The sequence below is a fragment of the Lepus europaeus genome, chromosome 10, assembly GCF_033115175.1.
Source record: "Lepus europaeus isolate LE1 chromosome 10, mLepTim1.pri, whole genome shotgun sequence".
Lineage (NCBI taxonomy): Eukaryota > Metazoa > Chordata > Mammalia > Lagomorpha > Leporidae > Lepus > Lepus europaeus.
Window position 1 is genome coordinate 20,715,225 of NC_084836.1, and position 18,401 is coordinate 20,733,625.

Consider the following 18,401-nt stretch of genomic DNA (forward strand, 5'->3'; position numbering starts at 1 on the left):
CCACAGCAACCAGAGTTGGGCAGGGACTGAAGGCAGGAGCAGCCAGAGTTGGGCAGGGACTGAAGCCAGGAGCTGCATGTAATACAGCTTGATTTTTAAAGCTGGAAAAATGAATATTGAGAACTGGGATACTGAGCCGTAGAAGTTACTGTATGTTCATCAGACAGGGCAGCTAGATATCAGCTACTACATAAAAGAGTAGAGGGATAATGCTGAAGATTTGGGATTTGCAGAGGGATTTGTTTTCTTTTCCTTTGTTCACTTTTGTGTCATTTGGCTCATGGTTGGCATCTTCTGCTATAATGATTTGAAAAAAGAAACCCAAAAAACAACTGAAGTAACAAAATGATCAAGGTTAAGTGACAAGCATTTTTTCATTTTTATTTAGGTATTTTCTAAGCTCTTTAATATCCCTCACTCTAATAAAGAGTGATTAAATAACAAATGCTTGCATAGAATAAGCTGAATGATTTCATTTAAGCAGAAAAAACTATCACTAAAACATCTCTCTTATGGTACTGTCTTTACTGCTTCTTTGCTGTTCTGAAACTCAAAAGACTCTGAACTCTTTCTTCGCAAGTTTCTGAGAAATCATTTACAATAAAACCTGACTTGAAACCAATACATTGTTAATTATTACCTTTATTTTAACCACTTAGTGTAAATGTACATCTGTTTTGCCACGGAATTGCTATTTTTCACTACTAAGTGATACCTTAGAAACTACTGAGAGTATTGCATGATATACTCTATATATTTACACTATCAATAAAATCTAAAATACTCTGAAACATTTGGCTCCAAAGGTGTTAGGTTAATAGATTGTGTATTTGTACTAGAAATTGTACAAATGAAGATAAATTAGAGTATACAGATTAATAGTGGGAATGTATACCTAGGTATATCTTTGTTTATATTTTCTTTCGATCTTATTATAGCAAAGTGAGTTTGAACAATTTACTTAACCTCATAGACTCAATTTCCTCATAGTTAGATAGGCAAGATGTTACATTGAAATGGTTAAGATTTCCTGGGTTCAAATACTAGCTCTGCACTTAACTAGCTATGTGATCTTTGCCTGTTTACCTAGTTTCATTGTTCCTCAGTTTCCACATCTAGAAAATAAGGAGAATAATAATACCTCTCTAATGAGATTGTTACAAAAATCAAATAAATACCTAAAGTATGTAAAAGAATTCCTGGTATATGGGTAGACCTTAAGTACAAAAGTTCTGCTATTACTGTCTGTAAGTGCTAAGAGGACACAGATCCTACTTTTAGCCCAGTACCTTGGAATAACAGGAGCTCACTAAATACATATTGATTTGCATTTCCTAAAATTCTTACTGTATCATATGTGATAAAAGAGAGATGGTAAATCACTTCTTGGACTCTAAGTATGATGAAGACTTTTAGTAATAAGTGTTTTCAAATATTTACTTAATATTTTTTCTCTTATTCTCTCAATTTCATCTTTTTTTTCCCCAGACTCAAACAGACGTATCACTGGGGGTGCTATGCAACTCTCTTTTACCCAGCTAACCATAGATTATTATCCTTACCATAAAGCAGGTATGTATAAAAATTTCTTTAAAATATTTAATTGTTATTTTAATATTACTTAGCCAGTTAATTTTTTGTTTTCTTTTGTTTTAATTTGTCAAGGAGAAACGAGATCCAGACATTTTTATTATTTTTCATCTGACAGTTTTTATTTTGCCAAAAAAATTGTCACGGAAGTTAATTCATATATTTTATATCAAGGTTCATATAGATTACTAGAAAATATAATTGTTAGAAATTGATAGCTTTCTAAATAACTAGTTTAAAGCTTTAAAAAATCAGCAGACATGTATTTGCACTATTTTGTTGCAGTAAAAATGTATTAATGTGTTTTGAATTTTTTAATGCTATATTTAAAATAGTATAAAGCAAAGGAGAATTATAGGATTCCAGCAAGTAATTTTTTGTTTTTATGTTATCTAAATTTTATCAATAAAATTTAATAGGCTCTTTAGAAATCAAGTATTGATAGGTTCTTTTCTCCCATATACCAAAGCAAAAAATGATTTGACCTTTCATCCATCTGCTTTTTGCTGGTATGTATGGTTTTGTTTTGTAATTTACAGAGATAAGAAAACAAAAGATGATGTGAAGTGGTAAAATTTTTATATTCATACATTTCCACCTACCAGTGTTTATCTTTTCTTTATCAGTACCTGCATTTGTTTTGATTTTGTTTCCAAGGAAGGACTTTTATCTTTTATCTTATCTTCCTGATTAGTAAGTTATTTACATGAGCTTAAATTTTTTTAATTATGCAAATAGTTCATATTTGGGGAGATAATATTTTCATAGAGTAGATTTTATTTTCTTAATCATTTGATAAACCTAGTGCTTTTTCTTAGTTACAGCAAAATCCATAGTATTTATTTATTCATTGATTGATTGATTCATTCAGTCAGACAGAAAGCTCTCATCTGCTGATTCTCTCCCCAAAACCCCAAGACAACTAGGGCTGGACCAGGGCAAAGCTAGAAGCCAGAAACTTCCCCCGGTTTCCCATTTGAATGACAGAGATCCAACTACTTGAGCTATCACCTGTTGTCTCCTGGAGTACACATAATCAGACAGCTGGAATCAGGAGTGTAGCCAGGACTCAAATCCATTTACTCCTGAATAGAATGTGGATATCCCAAGTGGTGTCTTAGTCACTGTACCAAATGTGTGCCCCACAAAGATGGGTTCATGATAGAAACCATTCCAGACCATTTGCTTTTTTTTTTTTCTTCTTAACTTTTATTTAATGAATATAAATTTCCAAAGTACAGCTTATGGGTTACAATGGCTTCCCCCCCATAACTTCCCTCCCACCCGCAACCCTCCCCTTTCCCACTCCCTCTCCCCTTCCATTCACATCAAGATTCATTTTCAATTCTCTTTATATACAGAAGATCAGTTTAGTATATATTAGGTAACGATTTCAACAGTTTGCCCCCACATAGCAACACAAAGTGAAAAAATACTGTTGGAGTACTAGTTATAGCATTAAATAACAGTGTACAGCACATTAAAGACAGAGATCCTATATGATATTTTTTAAAAATTAATTTTCTATGCAATTTCCAATTTAACACCAGGTTTTTTTTTTTTTTCATTTCCAATTATCTTTATATACAGAAGATCGATTCAGTATATACTAAGTAAAGATTTCATCAGTTTGCACCCACACAGAAACACAAAGTGTAAAAATACTGTTTTAATACTAGTTATAGTATCACTGCACATTAGACAACACATTAAGGACAGATCCCACATGGGATGTAAGTACACAGTGACTCCTGTTGTTGACTTAACAATTTGACACTCTTGTTTATGGCGTTAGTAATCTCCCTAGGCTCTAGTCATGAGTTGCCAAGGCTATGGAATGGAAGCCTTTAGAGTTCGCCGACTTTGATCTTATTCCGATAGGGTCATAGTGAAAGTGAAAGTTCTCTCCTCCCTTCAGAGAAAGGCACCTCCGTCTTTGATAGCCCCGTTCTTTCCACTGGGATCTCACTCACAGAGATCTTTCATTTAGGTCTTCTTCTTCTTTTTTTTTTTTTTCCAGGGTGTCTTGGCTTTCCATGCCTACAATACTCTCATGGGCTCTTCAGCCAGATCCGAATGCCTTAAGGGCTGATTCTGAGGCCAGAGTGTTGTTTAGGACATCTGCCATTCTATGAGTCTGCTGTGTCTCCTGCTTCCCATGTTGGATCTTTCTCTCCCTTTTTGATTCTATCAGTTAGTATTAGCAGACACTAGTATTGTTTATGTGACCGCTTGGACTCTTAGACCTATCAGAGTCATCAATTGTGAACTGAAATTGATCACTTGGACTAGTGAGATGGCATTGGTACATGCCACCTTGATGGGATTGTATTGGAATCCCCTGGCACGTTTCTAACTCCACCATTTGGGGCAAGTCCGATTGAGCATGTCCCAAATTGAACATCTCCTCCCTCTCTTTTTCCCACTCTTATATTTAACAGGGATCACTTTTCAGTTAAAATTTAAACACCTAAGAATAATTGTGTGTTAATTATAGAGTTCAACCACTAGTACTAGAACAACAACAACAAAAGATACTAAAAAGGATAAAGTATTACACTGTACATCAACAGTCAGGACAAGAACTGATCAGGTCATTGTTTCTTATAGTGTCCATTTCACTTCAACAGGTTTCCTTTTTGTTGTTCGGTTAGTTGTCACCAATCAGGGAAAACAAATGATATTTGTCTCTTTGGGACTGGCTTAATTCACTCAGCATGATGTTTTCCAGATTCCTCTATCTTGTTGCAAATGACCGGGTTTCATAGGTTTCATAGTTCCTGAAGGCATGGAGAGGGAGAAAGGATTAGAAGGCCTTTTTAGTGAGATACTAGCAGAAAATTTCCCAGGTTTGGAGAAGGACAGAGACATCATAGTACAGGAAGCTCATAGAACCCCTAATAAACATGACCAAAAGAGATCCTCACCACGACACGTCGTAATTAAACTCACCACGTGAAACATAAAGAGAAGATCCTAAAATGTGCAAGAGAGAAACGTCAGATTACTCTCAGAGGATCTCCAATTAGACTCACAGCTGACTTCTCACCAGAAACCCTACAAGCTAGGAGGGAATGGCGAGATATAGCCCAGGTACTAAGAGAGAAAAACTGCCAGCCCAGAATATTATATCCTGCAAAGCTCTCATTTGTGAATGAAGGTGAAATAAAGACCTTTCACAGCAAATAGAAATTGAAAGAATTTGTTGCCACTCGTCCAGCCCTGCAAAAGATCACCAATATGAAAGAAGATAAAGGAAAGAAACCTCACAGCAAAAGATCAGACCATTTGCTTTTAATACTTTTTCCCTATGCTGTTAATGTATTACTCATGTTTTAAAGTAGTAAAGTCTTTCCTGAGAAAAATCACTAAATTTTATTAGAAGCATTAATAGAATAAATGAAAATTGTGCACTTTTCACTGAAATATCTGTTATTTGTTTTATAGGAGATAGTTGTAATCATTGGATGTATTTTAGTGATGCAACCAAAACAAAAAATGGATGGGCCAATGAGTTGTTACATGAATTTGAGTGTAATGTTGAAATGCTTAAACAGGCTGTGAAGGATCATAATATAGGTTCACCTCCTAAATCCCCAACACATGCCTCTCCCCAGCACACACAAACAGGTATTTTACTTATAACAACATTATGGCATTCCCTTGATATATATGTGTGTGTGTGCATGTGTGTGTGTGTGCTTGAGAGAGAGGGTGAGAGAGATCATAATTTCCTGTTAATAAGTAGTATTTTTGGAAAGTGTTTCTTTTTCCTTCTACTTGATGAGAGATTGATTGATTGATTTCCATTTGCTAGTTCACTCCCCAAATGCCCACAACAGCCAGGGCTGGGCCACACCAAAGCCAGTAGCTTGGAAATTCATCCAAGTCTACCATGTGGGTGGCAGGGCCCAGCACTTGAGACAACATCTGCTGCTTCCCAGAATGCAGCAGCAGGAAACTGGATTGGAAGCAAGGCAGCCTAGATACTAATCAGCTGTCCAGGATGGGCTCAGGATATCCTAACCTGTGGCTTTACCTGCTATGCCACAATTCTTACCCCAATAAGTATTATTTTTAGTTAATATCTAGAAATTATGCATCCTTCATTCAGACTAACATAGACTATGGGTCAAAATACTTTTAAGAGAAATATAACCTATAAGAATATTTGAGGTTTCTTGTGTTTCCATATGAATTTGAGTATTTTTTCCAGATCTGAGAAGAATGTCATTGCTATTTCAATTGGGATTGCATTGAATCTATAAATTGCTTTTGGTAATATGGACATTTTGATGATATGGAGTCATGCAATTCATGAACATGGAAGATTTTTCCATTTTTTAAATGTCTTCTTCTATTTCTTTCTTAGTGTTTTGTAATTTTTTTTGTAGAGATCTTTGACATCCTTGGTTAAATTTATTCCAAGGTATTTAATTATTTTTGTAGCTGTTGTGAATGGGATTGATCTTAAAAGTTCCTTATCAACCATGACATTGTCTGTATATAAAAAGGTTGTTGTTTTTTGCATTGATTTTATATCCTTCCACTTTACTAAACTCTTTTATGAGTTCCAATAGTCTCTTAATGGAGTCTTTTGGATCCCCTATATATAGAATCATGTGATCTGCAAATAGGGATAGTTTGACTTCCTCCTTCCCAATTTGTATCCATTTGATTTCTTTTTCTTGCCTAATTTCTCTGACTAAAACTTCCAGGACTATATTAAATAGCAGTGGTGAGAGTGGACATCCTTGTCTGGTTCTGGATCTTAGGGGACATGCTTCCAGATTTTCCCCATTCAGTACTATGTTGGCCAAGGGTTTGTATTAAATTGCCTTGATTATGTTGATGAATGTCCCTTCTATACCTAATTTGCTTAAGGTTTTCATCACAAGAGAATATTGTATTTTATCAAAAGCTTTCTCTGCATCTATTGAGATAACCATATGATTTTTATTCTTCAATTTGTTAATGTAATGTATCACATTGATTGATTCATGAATGTTGAATCATCCCTGCATACAAAGAATAATCACACTCTGTCTGTGTGAATGGTCTTTCTGATGTGTTCTTTGATTTGATTAGCTACTATTTTACTGAGGATTTTTGCATTTATGTTCATCAGGGATATTGGTCTGCAGTTCATTTTCTCTGTTGTATCTTTTTTCTGATTTAGGAATTATGGTATAAGAATAGAATACTCAGGTAGAATTTTTCAGACTTTTAAATGGTGGTAGATAGCTCTTATTTTTCCAAAATTTCAGCTAAAAGTTACTGGAGGAAAGTAACTAAATTGTAATATATTCCTTTTAAGGAAGAATAATAATTATAAAAAGTTTAATTCCTATATCACTTTATACTTTATAAAATATTTCCACATACATTATCTTATTTGAGTAACTAGTCTTCATTTATATTTACACTAGCTGTCTTAATAATAAGAATGACTATTGCAAATTAATTTTTAATGAATTAAAAGGAGCTTTTGTTTCCCACAGAGAGAGATACTACTCTGAAAGGGACTTCCAGAACACCTTCAGCATTATCTCAGCAATCAAAAGCTAAACTAATGTCTAGTTCCGTTGTGGTTAGACTTGCAGATTTCAATATATATCAGGTATGTTTTAATTTCTAAATTAAATCTTCTCATAATCACTTTCAGTATCTCACACAGGTAACTCTAATTAACACTACCCTTTTATTGAAAAACATGTTGACCAGTTTTGTGAAATGACTAAATCAGGTAGGATAGAAAATACCAGTTCAGACAAAAATAGCTGTATTCAGAGTATGATTATTTTAAAATTCAATGTATATGAGTGAAATTGACATCTTTTCATTTGATTATTGTTTATAGCCCTTGCATGTATTTCTAGTGAATTATGGTCTTTTTACTTTTTACTTATTGAACTCTTTATTTAGCAGAGCATTAAGCCTTTAACTATAATGTAAATTAAAAATTCGTTCTCATTAAAAAAAAAAAGAAAAATAATGGTTGATAAGCTTTTCAGGTATAGGGAACATTTTTTCTGCCAAGGGCCATTTGGACCATGCAAAATTTTTGACTTAAAAATTACCCTGCAGTAGATTTTGCATCCCACTTGTTGTCTTGGCATGTCCAGATCAAATGATTTTGCAGGCTTTATACAGCCCATGGACTGGACATTCCCACCCTTGGTGTATATGATTTACTTCTAAAACTGTAAAGCCAAGGGCATAGTCCTTCAGACTGCCTGTACTGCCCGAGACTTCTGATACCTAGTGCAAGTTCAGAGGTTTTCTCGAGCTACCCTTAGTACAGTACTGCACCACAAAGACTCAGAGAACTCACTGTTACCTGTTATAGTCATTTTTATTATAGGACAAGGATACATATTAGATCCACCCATAGGAAGGGATGCATAGGGCAGAGACTAGAAGAATTCCAAATGCAAAATATATTTGTCTGCATGGCATGTTAGCGTCCTGATGTGAATGTGTAACAGTATGCAGGAAGTATTGCCATGAAGTTGAACTCCGTCTCTAGACCAATGATCATAGATAACCCAAAGCCTCACTCTTAACTACAGCTAAGACTCTTAAATTTGGCCTGTCCTATTCTGAGTGATTTTTTAGTGTAAAACTACCAGTTGTGGTCCCAGGGCCCACTGTGAAAAAGGAATTCAAGTTCTTAGTTACTTCCCAGAAGCAGAGACAAAGGCCGGACCTCTCTTTGAAGATCAGATTCCTTAATTCACAATGGTCTCTGTGGAATAAACTGAAATGCCTGTTTTGCTTTGTTGAAGTACTAAGAGTTTGCTATACCATGAACAAAGTTGTAATCTGAGAACTCTGTCCCACTTTTGGTAACAGTCTTATTCAGGCTATAATCATACAACATGATCTGACATCACAATCCTTGATACCAAAAACATAGAACATATTTATATAATCTACTTTTAGATGTAAATTAAAGGACTTCAGATTGTATTGTCATTTATAAATTGTTCTGGTTTATTTTGATGTTTATGGCTTAGAGACTTAGTTTTATTGGAAAAGTTTTTATTTAACTTAGTTGTTCTCAACTGGAGCCAATACTGTTTCCTGGGAAAATTTGGCAATGTTCAAAGCAATTTTGGTTGTCACAAATGGAAAGAGGAGTGCTGCCAATATCTGATGGTCAAGTGGTGCTGTTAAACATACTACAATGTGCTGAACAACTCTCAAAATGAATTATCTAGCTCAAAACATCAATACTATTTTGAGAAACCCTGATTTAACAGTTCTTTTCTCATTGTGTGTTTGCTTCTTTCTTTACATTCTCTTTATGTAATACAGCTTATTTAAAAGGATACTTTCAATTTTATGATTTAAATAAATCCATGTGGAAATAAGGGAGGGAAATCACCCATAATTCCAAGTGGTTGAAAGTAAAATACAGTAAAGAAACCTCACATACACAAACATACCAGAAATAAAATAAACAAAAGTAAGTAGAAGGAAATAAAATATTATGTTTATCCCAATTTGAAGAATGTTTTCAGTGTTAAAGGGAAAATGAGCTAAATTGTTCATTAAAATAAAAAAAGTTTTTTCTGTATATGCAGAGAAATTCTTTTTAACTAGATAGTGTAAGTAACTGATAATTTTTAAAGACTACAAATAATGAAAAAGTTTTTGTGCAGGCAATTTACACAAAAGGAAACCAAAGTAAACCTTTTAAAAGTGTATTCCATTTCACATGAGAAATATGCAAATTTGTTGACTAGATTAAAAACATTAAAATACTTTGGGATACATCCTTTGGCTTACTAAATGAGCAAAAATAAATGAAACTCTTGAACTTCATTGGTTAAATTTGGGAAAATTAGTTTTGGGGGGAGAGTGAAAATATGTAAGCAGAACTTTAAAATGAACAATTCTTTTGATAAAATAACTGAAGAGATCAAACTATTTGACCAAACTGATTATATTATATTAATTTTAATGATTTTTGTTGTGATAAAATATACCATTGTAATTATTTTCAAATGTATAGTTCTTGGCATTAAATACATTCACATTGTTATATAACCTATACTAGTATCCATCTTCAGAATTTGTCCATCATCCCAAACTAAAACTCTCTATATAGCTATGTTATTTTTCATAGTAATGGGAGAAATTATGTTAAAGCTTTATTACAAAGAACATACTGGGAAACTAGCCTTGAGGATTTGGATCTGTGTTCTGACTCCGACATTGCTTGTCTATACTGTCTGTGAGAATATTATGATCATTATTTTCCTATCTGTTAATGTAACTTCAAAATAATAAGTTTTCAAGGAATATTGTATAAAAGTTGATTTTGTAATTGATAAGAACCTAGAAAGTTTGAGTTTTCTGAATAGTTGATAGATATTATTTTAAAATAACTTAATGTGAAGTAAAATATATAATAAAGTTTGCATTAGCCACTAACAAATTATTGGAAGTAATTTTAAAAGAATTTGAAGTTATGTTCGATTTCCATAAATTCTTTGGGAAGATCTTTTATGCAGTGTAACTTCAATAAACATACTTATTTTCCAGGTCTCTACAGCAGAACAATGTCGCTCTTCCCCTAAAAGTATGGTCTCCTGCAATAAAAAATCACTATACCTTCCACAAGAAATGTCAGCTGTCTATATAGAATTCACAGAATATTACTATCCAGATGGAAAAGATTTTCCCAGTAAGAGAGTTTCCTGTTTCATTATACTTGTCCAATATTTGGGAAGCTTTTTTTTTTTTTTTTTTTTTGGCGAAATTTTTCAGCTTTATACATGTGAAAAAAGAAGCAAAAGTCTATTGTTCTATACTCTTTTTTTTTTTTTTTAAAGATTTATTTATTGATTTGAGAGGCAGAGTTACAGACAGGGAGAGGAGAGACAGAGAAAGAAGTCTTCTATCTGCTGGTTCACTCTCCACATGGCCACAACAACTGAAGCTGGGACAATACAAAGCCAGGAGCTTCTTCTGGGTCTCCCACATGGGTGCAGGGCCCAAGGACATGGGCCATCTTCTGCTGCTTTCCCAGGCCATTAGCAGAGAGCTGGATCTGAAGAGAAGCAGCCTGGTCACTAACTGGTGCCCATATGGGATGCCAGTGCTGCAGGTAGAGGCTTAACCCACCGCACCACCAAGTAGGCCCCTATTGTTCTTCACTCTAACTCTAAAATAGTATTTTTCCCTCCTGTTATTTGTTCAGATCTCCTTTTTCCTCCCTTGTTTATGGATCCTTGATGGCAAAAATCTTGTGATATTCACAATTAATTTTATTCCTGTGATTTGACTTTTTACATATACTTAATAGGATTTTTATATTGCTTTTTATTTGTTATTTTCTCCACTAACTTCTCTATTAAAATCATAGTTGAAAAAGCATGTTTATATGAAATAATTATGTCATCAGAGGAAAAAGTTTATATCCATTTTTTACATTTTTTTTTTTTTTTTGACAGGCAGAGTTAGACAGTGAGAGAGAAAGGTCTTTCTTCTGTTGGGTCACTCCCCAAATGGCTGCTACAGCCAGCACGCTGCACTGATCCGAAGCCAGGAGCTTCCTCCTGGTCTCCCATGCAGGTGCAGGGGCCCGAGCACCTGGGCCATCCTCCACTGCCCTCCCGGGCCACAGCAGAGAGCTGGACTGGAAGAGGAGCAACCAGGACAGAATCCAGCGCCCCAACCGGAACTAGAACCCAGGGTGTTGGTGCCACAGGCGGAGGATTAGCCAAGTGAGCCGCGGCGCTGTCCTGTATCCTTTTTTTAAAAGTAGAACTCTGGGGCCAGTGCTGAGGTGCAGCTGGTTAATGACCTGGCCTGAAGTGCCAGCATCCCATGTGGGCGCCAGTTTTGGTCCTGGCTGCTCCACTTCCAATCCAGCTCTCTGCTATGGCCTGGGAAAGCAGTAGAAGATGGCCTAAGTCCTTGGGCCCCTGCCCCCGCATGGGAGACCTGGAAGAAGCTCCTGGCTCCTGGCTTCAGATTGGTGCAGTTCTGGCCGTTGCGGCCAGTTGGCCAATTGGGGAGTGAATCATCAGATGGAAGACCTCTCTCTCTCTCTTTCTCGCTCTCTCTCTACCTCTCTTCTCTCCTTGTAACTCTGACTTGCAAATAAATACATCTTAAAAAAAAAAAAAAAAGTAGAACTCCAAAGCATGTAGACCTAGTTTGCCCATTTGTCTGATGTTGGCTTCTTAATGAAAGTTTTTAGTTTGAAAAGGAATGTCTGGGTCTGGCGCTGTGGCTCATGGGTTAAAGCTGTGGCATGCAGAGCAAGCATCTCATATGGGTGCCGGTTCAAATCCAGCTCCCTGCTAATGTTCCTGAGAAAGCAGGAGAAGATGGCCCAAGTCCTTGGGCCCCTGCACTCATGTGGGAGACCCGGAAGAAGCTCCTGGCTCCTGGCTTTGGCCTGGCCCAATCCCATTCATTGCAGCCATTTAGGGAGTGAACCAGTAGATGGAATATTCACTCTCTCACTTCTTCATTCTGTAACTCTGCTTCTCAAACAAAATAATAAATCTTTTTAAAAAAAGGAATTTCTGTTTTTATTGCATGTTTGTTTCTTTTATATATTCCTGTTTCTTTCTGTTTACTGATATGAGTATATTTGAGGTTTCCACAAGCTCATTTTAAGTATCTTTCATAGCTGTATAATAATATATTTCATAAGTAGACCCCTGTTGGAAACTAGGGTCTTTTTAGTTTGTTGGATTCCCTTTGAAGTCCCAGATCTTCTCCCACGGTTTTCCGTCTGTGCTTTAGCCTTGGGGACTTCATTTGCTCTCTGGTGATTTATGTGGCTACTGTCATCGTTCACTCTATTCATTAAGATTCCTTTACCTTCCTCCCTCCCAGAGTATGATGCCATCTCTCACAGCCTACTCCCTTTACATTCCCAAAGACAAACACCTGCGCATCTGACTGACTGTCTCTGGTACACTTGAATTATAACTTCTTGTTTTCCTATCTGTCTCATGTAATAAACTATGAATATTTAAAGGAATGGGACCATGCCTTTTTTGATATTCTCTGTGATTAGCACTATACTGTTTGTCATTTATATTCAAAGAATCTTTGCCAAAGAAAAGTGAAATAGTCAATGAATGAGATAAGTGAAGAAATTATATTCAGGACATTCTTACAGTATTTTTTTCTACTGGTATCCCATACCTTTAATTTATTTTCCTTAAATTATGTCAGCCTAGAAGTTTTAAATATGCATACTTTTATCTATGCTAGAAGTAAATGTCTGAATATTTATTTAGAATAAAAAATTTTTTACCAAGGTGTTCTGAAACTGAAATGGCTTTAATGATAGAAATATGGGTGTTTTCCAAGAAATTATGTGCCCTCTAATTGTAAATATTAGTTTATTTTGGAAGAGCTATGGAAAAGGGTATATAAGAGGTGCTTAAGTTTTGCTTTGCCTCAGGCACTATTCTAGGCTTTGATTCAAGTGGAGAATAAAACTATGCATGGTCCTTCCTCCTAAGGAGATCTTCCCATCATGCCACTCCCACCATAAAATGGTCATTAGGCTTAGTTTTCTCTTTTTAGAGGATGCAGACTAAAATTCCAGTAGTAAAGTCATTACAGAAATATGTAATTGAGGATCACAACTTTGATGTGATATTTCATCAAAAAGATTATGTGTTTGGTTTACTTCTTGATGAATATGACCTCATGACTATAACCTCAAGAAAAGAATCCTAAATAGTACTTGTTATTTACATAGTTATTTTTAGTTTGAAGTATATATTTTTCTGTAATGAATCATGGAAAAATGTTTTGTTGATCTAAATCTGTTGTATATCATTTATATGTATCACTCAAATTGTGCATATAAAAATCTCAAAATATTTTAAGAAAGACTGTAGTGTTTTTTATTCTCATAAGATTTAGTTCTGTTCATTGAAATATTTTTTTAAACATTTTTGTCTCTACAGTTCCATCTCCCAACCTGTATAGTCAGCTGAATGCACTGCAGTTTACTGTGGATGAAAGAAGCATTCTGTGGTTAAATCAGTTTCTTTTGGATTTGAAGCAAAGTCTTAATCAATTTATGGCTGTCTACAAATTGAATGACAATTCAAAATCTGATGAGCATGTAGATATTCGAGTTGATGGCTTAATGCTAAAGGTACCATACAAGTTAGTGACTGTGTTACAGAAAAAAAGTTGACAATGTTATAATTGCCAAGACATAAGATCGTTGTTCAAATATAAATCAGTTTCACTGTAATCTTAATTTTGATTTTGAAAGTTCAGATTTAATTTTAAGGGACTGGTGTTTTGTGCAGTGGCTAAGATACCACTTGGTATGCTCCCATTCTTGTTGGAGTGCCTGGAGTGAAGTCCCAGGTCTGCTCCCAAAACCAGATTCCTGCTAATGTGCTCCTTGAGAGGTAGCATGTGATGGCTCAAGTGGTTGGGTCCCTGTAGGAGACCCAGTAAGTTCGTGGCCCCCAAGTTCAGTGTGGCCCAGTCTTGGCTATTGTGAGCATTTGGAAAATGAACCAAAAAATGAGATCTCTCTCTCTCCCTCTCTGTCTCTCTCTCTGCCTTTAAAATAAACGAACACAAAACAATTGAAAATTAATAAAAATAAAAACCTTTTCAGATTTCATTTGATTTTCAATTATACCATCTTTAAGAGACTGATCTTCCTCTTCATATGTGTATTTCTTATGGCCTTCCCCCCCCCCCTTTTTTTTTAAAGATTCATTTACTTGTTTTGAAAGAGCTACAGAGAGAGAGAGATCTTCTGTCTGCTGATTCATTCCCCAGATGATCGCAACAGCAAGTGCTAGGCCAGGAGCTTCATCTGGGTCTCCCATATGGTAGGGGTTTGGTAGGGGCCCAAACACTTGGGCCATCCTTGCTGCTTTTCCCAGCCCCTTGGTAGCAGCCACTCATAAGGGGTGCCAGTCTCATAGGCAGCAACTTTACCTGCTATGCCACAACACTGGCCCCAACGTTTTCTCTCTGCTTTCTCTGATTTTCATTCATTTGGTGATGAGCTATAGAAGTAAAAATTAAATTGATAATTTTTTAACATTTTATTTTTGAATGTATTTTCTTTTTTAGTTGACATAGTAATTATGCATATTTGTAGAATATAATGTGATATTTCAGTACATGCATACAATTTGTGAGCAGATCAGGGTAATGGCATATATGTTATTTTAGACATTTATCATTTCTTTGTGATAGGAACATTCAAAATTGTCTACTAGCTATCTTGAAATATTGTTAGTTGTTGTCAACCATAGTTACCTTACCGAGCTATAGAATATTAGAAGTTATTCCTCCTGACTACCCATATCCTGGTACCCATTAACCATCTTCTCTCAATCCCACTTTCGTCTCATACACATACACACACCATTCCATGTGCTTGCAGCCACTATTTTATTCTCTTTCTTTTTTTTTTTTTAATTTTTTTTTTTTTTTTTGACAGGCAGAGTGGATAGTGAGAAAGAAAGACAGAGAGAAAGGTCTTCCTTTTTGCCGTTGGTTCACCCTCCAATGGCTGCTGCAGCCGGCGCATCACGCTGATCCGAAGCCAGGAGCCAGGTGCTTCTCCTGGTCTCCCATGCGGGTGCAGGGCCCAAGGACTTGGCCCATCCTCCACTGCCTTCCCGGGCCATAGCAGAGAGCTGGCCTGGAAGAGGGGCAACTGGGATAGAATCCGGCGCCCCAACCGGGACTAGAACCCGGTGTGCCGGCGCCGCAAGGCGGAGGATTAGCCTGTTAAACCACGGCGCCGGCCTATTTTATTCTTTTTCTATGCGATCAAATTTTTAGCTTCCAAATATAAGTGAAGACGTGGCATATTTTAACTTTCTCTGCCTGAATCAGTCCTTTTTTTCTACATCTATCATGCCACCCATATTGGAGACCTAGATGGAGTTCTGGGATGCTGGCTTCAGCCTGGTCCAGCCCTGGCAGTTATGGGCATTTGGGGAGTGATCCAGTAGATTAAAGATCTCTTTTTCTGTTTCTGTAATTCTGATTTTTCAAAGAAATAAGTAAACATTAAGAAATGAGCTTTTTAAAAAAATTGAGGTTAATAATACTCAACAGTTGCACTTTAGAAATATTTTAAATATGTTCTCAACAACCTTATAAAATTCATTATAAAGGAACATGTTCTGTGACCCTTATAATTATTGTTTGATACAATTATGTAATTTTTACATCTTCTGAATTTGAACAGTATTTAAACTGGTTACTTTGAACTCTTTGATGTGAATGTTTTGAGGACTGGATTTAGTTATGCTTGGAAAAAGGATCTTAGTAAATAATATAAACTGTCCTCTTAAGTTTATTTTTAAAATAGCATTCTTTCAGAAAAGTGATTATAATGACATCTATCTGTTCATTCCATTCACTCTTCTAGTTAGTTTCCAAATCACTAATAAAAAAAAAAATCCCTTTCTAGATTTGGCAGTTTCTTATATATTCAGGGTGTAGTTAACGATTGGTAGTAATTATTTTATGATTTGTCGTGTGTTAAAAATATCTATTTTGTACAAATTTAACAAGATTGGAGTGCAGAGAGTTAGTTTTATGTCTTGATAAAGCAGTAGTATTTGGGAGAGAAATATGTTAAGAAAAAGAATTCTTGGAGTAAGTCATGTTCTTGGTTGTTTTTTCTTCTCCATGTATAGATTTGTGAGATTAGATTTTTTTCTCTTCTAGCTTGTCATTCCTTCTGAAATGAAATCTGAGTGTCATCAAGATCAACCACATGCAATTTCTATTCAGAGTTCTGAAATGATTGCCACAAATACAAGACACTGTCCAAATTGTAGACATTCTGATCTAGAAGCTTTGTTTCAAAACTTCAAAGATTGTGATTTTTTTAGTAAAGCATATACCAGCTTCCCCAAATCTTGTGATAATTTCAATCTTCTGCATCCAATTTTCCAGAGACATGCTCATGAACAAGATACCAAGATGCATGAAGTCTATAAAGGAAATATTACTCCCAAATTGAATAAACATACCCTTAAAACTTCTGCTGCCACAGATGTTTGGGCTGTATACTTTTCTCAGTTTTGGATAGATTATGAAGGCATGAAAAGTGGAAAAGGACGACCAATAAGTTTTGTAGACTCTTTCCCTTTATCCATCTGGATTTGTCAACCGACGAGATATGCTGAGTCACAAAAAGAAGAGCAAACTTGTAATCAGGTGTCTCTCAATACATCACAGAGTGAATCTAGCAATCTGGCTGGCCGATTAAAACGGAAAAAGCTTTTGAAGGAGTATTATAGTACGGAGTCTGAGCCCTTGACAAATGGTGGTCAGAAACATTCCTCATCAGATACTTTTTTAAGATTTTCTTCATCATCATCGGATGCAGATATTCATATCCTGGTTCATGTTCATAAGCATGTCAGTATGCAGATCAATCACTACCAGTATGTTTTCCTGCTTTTCCTCCATGAGTCACTTATTCTGCTTTCAGAGAACTTAAGGAATGATGTCGAAGCTGTGACTGGCACTCCTGCCAGTCAGACATCCATTTGCATTGGACTTTTAATTAGAAGTGCAGAACTGGCTCTTTTGTTACATCCAGTGGATCCAGCAAATACTCCTAAGTCTCCTGTTTGTGAAAGTGTGAGCCCAGTGGTTCCTGATTATTTGCCTACAGAAAATGGAGAATTTTTGTCTTCAAAAAGAAAACAAACTATTAATAGTATAAATCAAATTAGAAGTGTAACTGTTAATCATATGTCAGACAGTAGATCTCTGAGTGTTGACCTTAGCCATGTCCCTTTAACGAATCCTTTACTTTTTAAATCAGCTAGTGATACAAATCTGCAAAAAGGTACTTCTTTTTTGGACTGTTTATCAGATAAACATTTAGGAAAAATTACTGAAGATGAAAGTAGTGGACTTGTTTACAAAAGCGGCTCAGGGGAAATCGGATCAGAAATAAGTAACAGGAAGGATTCGTCTTGCACAGATTCAAATAGTGTCTTAAACTACAGAGAAGACTCAAATGTGCTGCCATTTGACAATAGTGGTAATCACAACATACTTTCAGAAAGTTTAACTAGTAAAGGAAATGAAACCATAGAATCAATCTTTAAAGCTGAAGATTTGCATCCAGAAGCAACTTCACTTGCTGAGAACACGGAAATCAGCAAAGAAGAGGCATCCACAGTTAGAACACTTAAATCACAAACATCTTTAAGGTAACAACTGTTATTGGAATTGTTTTGCTGAGTGTGTGCATGTGAGTGTGTTTTGTTTGGGGGCAGAAAATGACAAAATCAGGCATTATTAGAGTTAACACATGAAAGGGTAGATTTTTCAAAATATGAGAACACGTTGAACATCTGTATTTAAATATAATTTAGAAACTTGTAGAACCATATTTTTTCTTAGATATAATACACTTTTTCACATGTAATAGTGTTCTAATAATTTTGTTTCTAAACAGTGGAAAGCATAAGGAACGCTGTAGCCCCAACCTGGCTCCACTCTATGTTTCTCAAAAGAACATGAAAAGAAGTTCCTCACAAGTCTCATTGGATACCATTTCTCTTGACAGTATGATCTTGGAAGAACAGTTGTTAGAAAGTGATGGAAGTGATAGCCATATATTTTTGGAAAAAGGTAAAGCAGTATAGTTTATAAATTTGTATTATATATAAACGTGTATTGTAAGAAAATGATGTTTAAAATTTTTTATCTACATTCAATAGTAATAATAATAATAATAATAAATAATAAATTTTACCACCCCAAAAGACTTATTTACACACACACACAGTATATAAGAGTAC

The 18,401-nt window shown here is 35.4% G+C and overlaps 1 protein-coding gene across 2 annotated transcripts in view; it reads left to right on the forward strand.

The window, feature by feature from the left end:
• Nucleotides 1-18,401, forward strand: part of BLTP3B (bridge-like lipid transfer protein family member 3B) — a 134,678-nt gene that overhangs the window by 85,690 nt on the left and 30,587 nt on the right. For both annotated transcript variants that reach the window (XM_062203072.1, XM_062203071.1), the window contains 7 exons: nt 1,489-1,572; nt 5,038-5,220; nt 7,092-7,210; nt 10,144-10,285; nt 13,545-13,738; nt 16,303-17,807; nt 18,056-18,231. In XM_062203072.1, the coding sequence (XP_062059056.1) occupies nt 1,489-1,572; nt 5,038-5,220; nt 7,092-7,210; nt 10,144-10,285; nt 13,545-13,738; nt 16,303-17,807; nt 18,056-18,231 (2,403 nt within the window). The remainder of the gene's footprint in view (nt 1-1,488; nt 1,573-5,037; nt 5,221-7,091; nt 7,211-10,143; nt 10,286-13,544; nt 13,739-16,302; nt 17,808-18,055; nt 18,232-18,401) is intronic.